We start from the raw sequence: 9,029 nt of genomic DNA, 5'->3' as shown, positions 1-9,029 counted from the left end.
TTTTTTTTTTTTTTTTTTTTTTTTTTTTTCATTTTTAAAATCAACTCTGTTTTTAATATTCAGTTTGATTGTTTCGTTGGACCAACTTTATGAAAATTATGTTTTCTATTACGAAATTATGTTTTATGGAAAATGCACCTGGGGTTCTCTATTATAGAACTGCTGATGTTCTACAGTCTGCTTGATCATAATTTTGAAATGCGCTAAAATTAGATTTGGGTGAATGCTTTGGATGTTGATGATGAAAGAATACAAAGCGAAGCTAGTAGATTATTTGGATACACCTTAGATAGGGTTGTAATGTGTTGTTGTATGAGTTTGACAAGTAAATACATAGAATGGTTGGTGTTGGCTAATTAGTTTTACCGGAATATAAGATTGTCTCTAGTCAGTAGCTTTGCTCCCATCCGATATGGTGTGGTATGATGATGTGTGGATCTCTCGTCCGTTCGCCTAAATGACTTCAAAATAGTAGCCTCAAACTATCCTTTCATCTTTTCTTTATATGGGATTGGTTCATATCATCTATCAATCCTTGCGCCGACTCATTCAAATTTCATGAGACATCATCATTTTGTGGGTCATCTGTGGTTCTTCATCAAGCCTCTTTCCTTACAAGAATAAGATGCTTGAATGGTTCATATGATAAAATAGGGGATTGGAGTTATCTTCAACAAGAATTTGAGATTACATATTATCAGTCGACGTTTGCTAAGGCACATCGGCACATATGTTACTATGATATGAGCTGTAAGCAGTAAGCAAATGAAAATGGTTTAGCCAAGAAAATCAAATTTATGAAGACACACATATTATTTATTTAAAAGATAGAGAATAAAAGGCACATACAATCTAGAGATTGACAACCTTTTACGCACATACACAAACTTGAAACAACTTTATAATTAAAACGCAAGAACGAGAGTCCTAACATTTTTGTCACATAAAGGACAATTATTGAAAACATGAAAACAACACTGCGAAAGATGAACACCCCTTCACCGAGATGTACATGGTATATTCATGGATGAGTATGGTATTCTAGGCAGTTTCAACTGCATTCATCGAGCTCTTGGTGCAGACGGTAGAGCATGCGCTGACACATTTGTTGACCGCTCCATTCACGATTTCACTTGCATCTAATAATGAAAACAAAATGTGAACAAATTATATATATATATATATATATATATTCTTTAGTCGATTATTAAAGATAACATTGATAATTGTGAAAATGAATTTGGGGAGTTTGCATTACCAGAGTTCTGGAGAGTGGTTAAAGCACCGCACACAGAAGATACACAACCAACGTTGCAGTATTCACTCACAGCATCATCTTGAAACAAAATATATACATCAAAACTTTAAAATCATGATTTGTCTTGTAACAAATAACGTACGTAGTAAAGCAAAACTAATAATCAACTTACTTGTGTTCTCGAGAATGTCCTTGTTGTATCCGTTGGGACATGAACCACTAACGATTTTGCAGCCGCTGAGGCTTGCACATCTTTCCCTAGGAGATCCCGTCAAGCGGCAAACATTATAGATATTCCTAGCAGTGGTTGTGGGACAGCAGCTCTTTGCATCAACTTGAATTTGTGCCATGAACAGACTCAATATGAGCACACTTAGAATCAAAGTTTTGCCTTCCATCTTTCGACTGATTAGCTGTTTGATTGCAAAATGTAAGTGGAGAGTTATAAGCTTGTATTGATGAAATGGTGATGAAACAAAGGCTCGCTTAAATACTAATTGGTCTACATTATGCAACCACAAACTCCGTTTGACACCTTTATCACATGCGCTATAGAACGCTGGAGGGGACCAACCCTATCTCATTGCATACCTTCTTCACCCTTCGCTCAATCTAATTCAGACTAAGGATANTTTTTTTTTTTTTTTTTTTTTTTTTTTGTTAAACAGAAATAAAAAAAATTAATAACTATAATCTGTTAAAGTTTTGTGTTACTTAATATTTAAATTGTGATACTTATTATTCACACTATATATGCCGTATTAGTTTTGCTGGTTATATTTGTGTATGTTCGAGCTAACCGTATAATTATTTTGTATGTTCTTATCATATCATCCAGTCTGGTGATCGAAGAAGATTACGACAAGATTCCATACAATCTGTGTACAGGAAAATAAAAGAAGAGACTGTACTCGTCGGGAGTCTCATCTTGCGCGCTTGCCACAAAGTAGACAAGCATAAGTGATAGATACCCAAACCCTAAGTTCTAGCTGATGAAGATCTACGTAAATTGGTCTGATTGATACAAATGTAAATTTGTTACATTAACGATGGTTGTCCTGTTTTATCTATCTCTTGTAAATATTGGAGTTTGGCTTGTGAAGTGATTAGCATAAGGGCTAAGGTGAGAAATGGGTTAGAAAAACATTAATGGATTCGAATTATTAAGAACCAGAATATCGGAAAAGATCAGTGTGGTGTTGGCTTGATTCACTTGAAGAAGAAGCTTAGGTTTGTTGAAGTGATGTTTTACAACGTGTTTTGTGGGGAAGTTTCGAGTTATAACTAACTCTCTTGTGGCTGTGTGGGAGTTTTGATTTTGAATTTGGATATTTTGTTGGGACCAAATTAATGAATGGTTATCTTCTCTTTTGGGAATTCTGTTTATTGAGTGGATAAATCCATATGGGTTCTCTTGTCAATAACAAAGTGTTTATGTTCTGATTACGTGTATGATAATGATGCGTAATACAGTTTCCATTTTCTCGATCTAAACCGTTGTAGGCTTGTAGCCTATTCCTCCACTAATTAAACTTGGTTCAAAGAGGAAAAAAAGAAGAAAAAATGGGACTAATTGCAAACCACATCATCAAATTTTTAGTGTGTGTGTGTGCTGCCCATGATTGGGTGTTAAGAGCATGACTGGTTTAAACACATCTCGGTTGTGATTTNGTAACCACGTCCACGTAACATGACTTTAGTTTTTTTTTTTTTTTTTTTTTTGATCAAAAATATTTAAAAATAGGTGAAAGGAAAATATTTTTAAAAAATGAAGCATTCATTGTATAAAACGTTTTTTTTTGGTTTGAATAAATTTTTACGTTCAACTAAAAAAAAAGATAGTTCTGATTCGAATCATGATGTCTCGTTTCTTTGTGTCTTCAGAGTTCAGGTTCTGCTGCTGTTGTTTCTTTCATTTCGTTTCTTCGTATTCCTATTTCTAAATGGCATCAGGTCGATTCTAATCAAGAAAAAGAGGGCATAAAATCTATTGTTGCCGAGATTGATACTAAAGTGGTTAAAGGATCCATTGGAGGTACGGAATTTCTCTATTTCTTGTGTTACTCTTCAATATATGCTTTAGTTTTGGCTCTCTTTTTTGTTTCATATGAATATGAATGGTTAGTTTGTTACTTAAGTATAGGCACTGAGTGCCTCTGGTATAATGTTAAGATAGGACTTCTGCTTCTGAGAAAGGCATTACAATCCATGTAGGCCCTAATCCAATCGAGAGATCCATTGTGTGGAGCTGCCACTGAGATTTTACTCTTAATTAGGATCCTGTTTTCTCTTGTGGAGCTTTTTCCTCAAGGACCCAAGATTTGTGTATGAGGCTGAAGAATTTTGTAATCTTGTTGCTAACGAAAAAATTCTAGAAAACATCTCAAAAGTTCAGGACCGATACCCGTCTTATACTGTATGCTGCCTCACCAATAAGTTAATGTCATATGTAAAGAAAAGGTGTGTTTGGTAAAGTAAATTGGTGTCATGTTAATGTTTCCATCAGGTGTTACAATATTCAAATCTAAAGTTGTTTTATATTATGACTATAGATTTTTGAAATGATTATAATATATAAATTTTAATCAACTTTAATATGTAATTCATGATTACGTCAATTTTTGTTATAATATTTTGTTGATACATTTTCCCTCACGATTAAATAAATTTTATTAGCAAGTTGCATCTACTCATTATAACCATTCCTTTAATATTTTCACTTACGATCACATAAAATGTTGAATTAAAAAGATGAATAATTTTAATTGGTATTTGAAATTTATCTTTTATGATTTAAATTTAAGCAAAGTATGCGTCTTTCTCGAGGGTTATTATATACGTTAAAAATACTATTCATGACACAAGTTAATATATAAATTTATTAATTAAATTTATTTCTAGATAATCCGTAAATCATTTAAAGTAAGATTGTCAAGAAAAACATGAACAAATATGTCCACCTGGTACATCTCTACAATTGCAAGTAGAGTAAGATTTATCTCGAACTTCCTGTTCGCATTGAAAAACAGCATAACGATAATCACGATAACATGATCTTCCTGGAATGAATACATCAATGAAAGGTGCTCGCGCTGCCTCCACTATTTTAAATCAACCACAAAAATATTAGATGGTGGATAAAACGTCATATATTAAAAATATAAATTGATAATATGATAAATTACAAGCTTTTTGTAACATTTTTTCATCATTCAATCTTTTTATCTCACCTTTAGCATTATGCATCACGAAAAACACAAGAACACAAGACACCACAACCAAAGTAACAGATCTCATGATGCAGAAATGAATAACTGATTTACTATATTTTCTGCTTTTTTGTTTGTTTACCTCCTTCTGAATAATTACTAATCAACATTGGTTATATATACATACACCACACAGTAAGATATTTTTTATTCTTACTCAAATAAAAGGCAATAAATTTTTATTTGACCAAAATAATTTATTGCCCATTTGAGAGTCAAAACAAAACTTTTTGTTAAGGGGGAGATATTGGTTTGAGATTTGACTAGATTTTAAAGACTTTAAATGTTATGTAAAATCTGTTGTTATTGGATCAAGATTTTGTTAAAATCTGTTAAAATTTAGTGTTATTAGTTTATGATTTGTAAAAAGTCATTTAAAATCTTATCAATTTTGGGTTATTGTATTCATACTTTTATAAAGTCGTTAAAATTTTTGTGTTATTCAATTAAAACAAAAGAATCTATGATTATTAATGGATTCAATTATTTTGTTATTGGTTCATGATTTTATACACTTTCTTCACAAATGAAATTCATGGAAAATATCAAAAAATTACAAAGATTGTTTGGTGCACTTTGCAAGATTGTAGAAAACTAAACAACAATACTATAGAATACTCTCTAACAATCCTTAAAAATCTTCTACTTGTTCACTTTTGATGATATTGTTGAAGTCTTCAAATTTTTTATAAATTAGAATCCAATAACACCTTTTTAAGATATAGATGCATTAAGCTAATATATTACATATTTAACATATTCAAAGTTAATTAAATAAGGCAATAATTTTATATCTGACCAAACTAAGGAGAAATTGCAAAAATGCCCATTTCTATGCATTTTTCAAAAATACCCTTACATGTTATCAATTTTCAATAATACTCATTTTATGTACAAATGACCAAATTACCATTTTTTAGTGACATCACAAAATGTCCAGTCATTAAAATTGAAAAACAAATCCTGCCAAAATTACGAAATCAAAATTTTCTGCCAAATTGCTGAAAATTATCTTATAAAAACCTTTTAAAAAATTTTACAAGGTTTTTTATTAGAAATTTATAAGGCTTTTATGAGATTTTTATAAGATTTTATAAGGTTTTACTTCACAATAAAGAATGAAAAATGTACAATTACAATTATGCCTAATCATAAGACATAGTAAAAATTTGGACTCACAAATTCATCTATATTTAGATTTATATAATAATTTTACTGAGATCTTTAAATATTTAGCTATGTAAATTTTTAATGTAATTTCTCGTTCAATATAGTTATTTTCCGTTAATAAGCAAGCTATGCACAATGCAAAGCTGTCTATTTATTGACCCAAGGTTAGTAATGTAACATCCGCGAACAAAATATTGCATTTTTGGTCTAAGAGTCGATCGACACCCTTGGTATATCGATCGATACCAACACTTATGGTTTCGATTGGTTTGTTTTAATTGTTGTTTGGTTCGGTTTGGTTCAATTAGAAATCCTTAAACCGCATATATAAGTGGAGAAGCGACGAATTAAGTGTTTTGTGGTGTGTTGTTTGTCGTCGTTGAGTGAGAAAAGAGAAAAAGAAGGGAGAAAATGTTGGAGAGTGTTCTTGAGAGTTTTTGGCTTGTTATTGATGTTTTTGGTGAGATCTCTAGCTATAAAAGGGAGAGTTGTTGCTGGGAAAGAAGGAGAAGCTTGTGAAGGTGTTGTTTCCACCGTTTCTCAATCAAATCTTCCTACGAAAAAGGTAAAGGCAAAGTGTGATCGTGGAATCAAGGCGATGAGGAGAAGGATGTTCTAGAGGCTTGATTGATTGTGGTCTAGATATTGTTAGATTGCTAGTGTTGAGTTGATAGAACATTGTAGGATGTTGGAACTTGGTTATTTCATTGTTGGTTCTGGATTATTGCATTGTTGGTTATTGGAATGTTATTGTTGGAATTCTTATTGGTTTAATGGAATTGTTTTGTTATCCGATGTTGTTGTTTGTTGCTAGGTTGTTAGTGGGTATGAGATCACTAGTAAATTAATATTATTATTATAAAAAAAACGGAAAAGGTTGTTTCAAGTAATTATGGATTTTTATTGTAGTTAGTTTTTTTTGTCATGTCTAGTTACATATAAATTTGTGTTCATTATTTCTAACCCAAAAAAAATACTTTCTACTCTTCCATATATACTTCATCCGTTTAATAATATAAGATGTTTAGAGAAGTTATTTTTCTTTATAATATAGGATGTTCTCAAGTTTCTATGTAATTTTAAGATTAGTTTAATAATTTATATTATTCAGTCTTGTTTATGATTGGTTGAACTTTCTAAAAGTAAATATCTCTTAATTTGCATACTTTTACTTAAAACATCCTATATTTTGAAACTGACGAAGTATATGAAATTGGTATATTTTGAATTTTTACTCATATATAGAGTTTATATAGGCTAAGAGCCTTATAACAAGGAACACCAAATATTTTTCTGTAAATATATTTATTATCTTAAAACATACATCAGAAGCATAAAGAAGTAAATTTTCAAAATAAATAAACAAACAATAATCGAGGAACTCTCTTTGAACTTGGTTTCTGATGCCAGCAGAGGCGCAAAACGCCGGCGTCACGAGATTGCTCTTCTGATCTGCTTGCTCTGGTGACTGATGTTGTTTCTGATACTCTCAGCTTCACTCCCATCCTTGCAAACCTTGTCACAACCTTCAAAAAATTTTCCTCCCTCCTTGATCCTCGACGGTGACCAAGAGCTTAACGATGATATAAGACGATGGGGTCCGAAGTTTTCTCTCCCATCTCAATCTCTGTTCGCAATATCTTTGAGGTCAAGTTTTTCTCCAAGCGATGCAAATCTCAAGGTCAATCTTAACATCTTTGCTCATGTAACGTCCCGACCGCAACTTCTCAATGGGCTCTATTTCCCATCCCAGTCCATGGGTCCACCTTCCTTAATGGGCCTCACATCCTCTCACTAGGTCTGTGAGCCCATCCACATCCGGCGGCCGGTTTGCTATGTCCGGTAGGTTTTAAAGACTTTTTACCGTCCTTACAAATCACCACATAATATTTCCCTGTGTTTTGTCTTCACTTGCACAGTTCCAACAGTCATTTCCCGGAAGATCACCCATACTGAGACTACTCCAGCATAAGCACACTTAACTGTGGAGTTCTCTCAAGACCTTTGACCGAAAAGATAAGTGCATTTTGGTGACATAGGTGGCAAAATAAATTATTTTAAACCTCTTCGCAAGTCTTTGAAACCAGGGTGTCACAATTAACCACCACTAACAGATCGCAACATCCTTGTTGCACACCAAGACCGTCTCCCCTGACGGTGTGAGCCCACTCGACTACACACTCGTTTGGGTTCGGCTTTGATACCACTTCTAACGCCCCGATTACCACCTCTCAGTGGGCCCCATGTCCAATCTCAGTCCATGGGCCCACCTTCCTTAATGGGCTCACATCCTCTCATTAGGCCCGTGAGCCCATCCACATATGACAACCGGTTTGCTACGTTTGGGAGGTTTTAAAGACTTATTACCGTCCCTATAAATCACCATATGATATTTTCTTGTGTTTTGTCTTCTCTCGCAAAGTTCCAACAGTCATTTCCCGGAAGATCACCCATCCCGAGACTACTTCAGCATAAGAACGCTTAATTGTGGAGTTCTCTCAGAACCTTTGACCAAAAAGATAAGTGCTTTTTGGTGACATAGGTGGCCAAATCAATTCTTTTAAACATCTCCGCAAGTCTCTGAAACCGGGGTGTCACAACTCAGCCCTACAGATCTAATTTGACTCCCCCAGAAGAACCCTTACACCGGATTTTGTTGATGGCAGGAGGCATCCCTATTGGACCATCAGATGCGCCAATTTCGGTGGAGTCGGTGATGGTGCACGCCGGTTCATTCTTCTGGAAGGAAAGCTTAGGTTTCTCCGATAACACTTACTCGAGAAAGAAGATGAGATTTATCACCCACTCATTTGGATGTCTCAGATTTTTCCCAAGTAATATATTATCTATATATAGTCTCTTGTAGGTGTCTTTGTAAACTGGTAGATTGTATAAACTATTGGTAAATAGAGTTTGTCTAGATCAATTTAGTGGCTTTGGTTTAGGCCTGGTCTTTGTATATAAACTTACAATTGTATTCTTTTGTTAATTACTGAGAATGATATTATTTGCTAATATACTACTCTGCCAAGATCCAATATTCGGGAGTGTGACCATTCAACAATCTCCCGAAATCTTCGTGGAGTTATCTTCGACTCAACCTTCAATCGTTTGTGGCAAGCTACTTCCTTGTTCTTGTCTATGATGTATGGTTTTATTGTCGATTCATAACTGCTGTGTTTTACATCCTATATATGTTATCTACAAATCTCTTGTAAGATTACTAGTACTTATATTTGTTGTATCCGACTTTGAAGTTGATGTTTGCTTCCTTGTACTTGCTATGCCTTGAATGAATGAAGTATAATTTTGTTAAAAAAAAAAAAAAAAAA

At 33.4% G+C, this 9,029-nt stretch overlaps 1 protein-coding gene across 1 annotated transcript; it reads right to left on the bottom strand.

Moving 5' to 3' along the window:
* On the bottom strand, positions 790 to 1,728 carry LOC104751857 (probable thionin-2.4). The gene is made up of 3 exons (XM_010473905.2): positions 1,431 to 1,728; positions 1,259 to 1,336; positions 790 to 1,139 (listed from the first exon to the last, which is right to left on the bottom strand). Exons 1-3 carry the CDS (start codon positions 1,654 to 1,656, stop codon positions 1,042 to 1,044), a joined length of 402 nt encoding a protein of 133 aa, XP_010472207.1. The 5' UTR covers positions 1,657 to 1,728; the 3' UTR covers positions 790 to 1,041.

Source organism: Camelina sativa, chromosome 16 (assembly GCF_000633955.1).
Source record: "Camelina sativa cultivar DH55 chromosome 16, Cs, whole genome shotgun sequence".
Classification (NCBI taxonomy): domain Eukaryota; kingdom Viridiplantae; phylum Streptophyta; class Magnoliopsida; order Brassicales; family Brassicaceae; genus Camelina; species Camelina sativa.
This window is presented reverse-complemented; position numbering and strand designations above follow the sequence as displayed.

What these genes read in the sequence shown, in the direction of transcription:
- LOC104751857 (XM_010473905.2), bottom strand. Translation starts at nt 1,656, where the DNA reads ATGGAAGGCAAAACTTTGATTCTAAGTGTGCTCATATTGAGTCTGTTC. An exon ending in GGACATTCTCGAGAACACAA is followed by an intron (nt 1,337 to 1,430) that starts GTAAGTTGATTA and finishes TTTTGTTTCAAG; the next exon opens with ATGATGCTGTGAGTGAATAC. An exon ending in AACCACTCTCCAGAACTCTG is followed by an intron (nt 1,140 to 1,258) that starts GTAATGCAAACT and finishes TTTCATTATTAG; the next exon opens with ATGCAAGTGAAATCGTGAAT.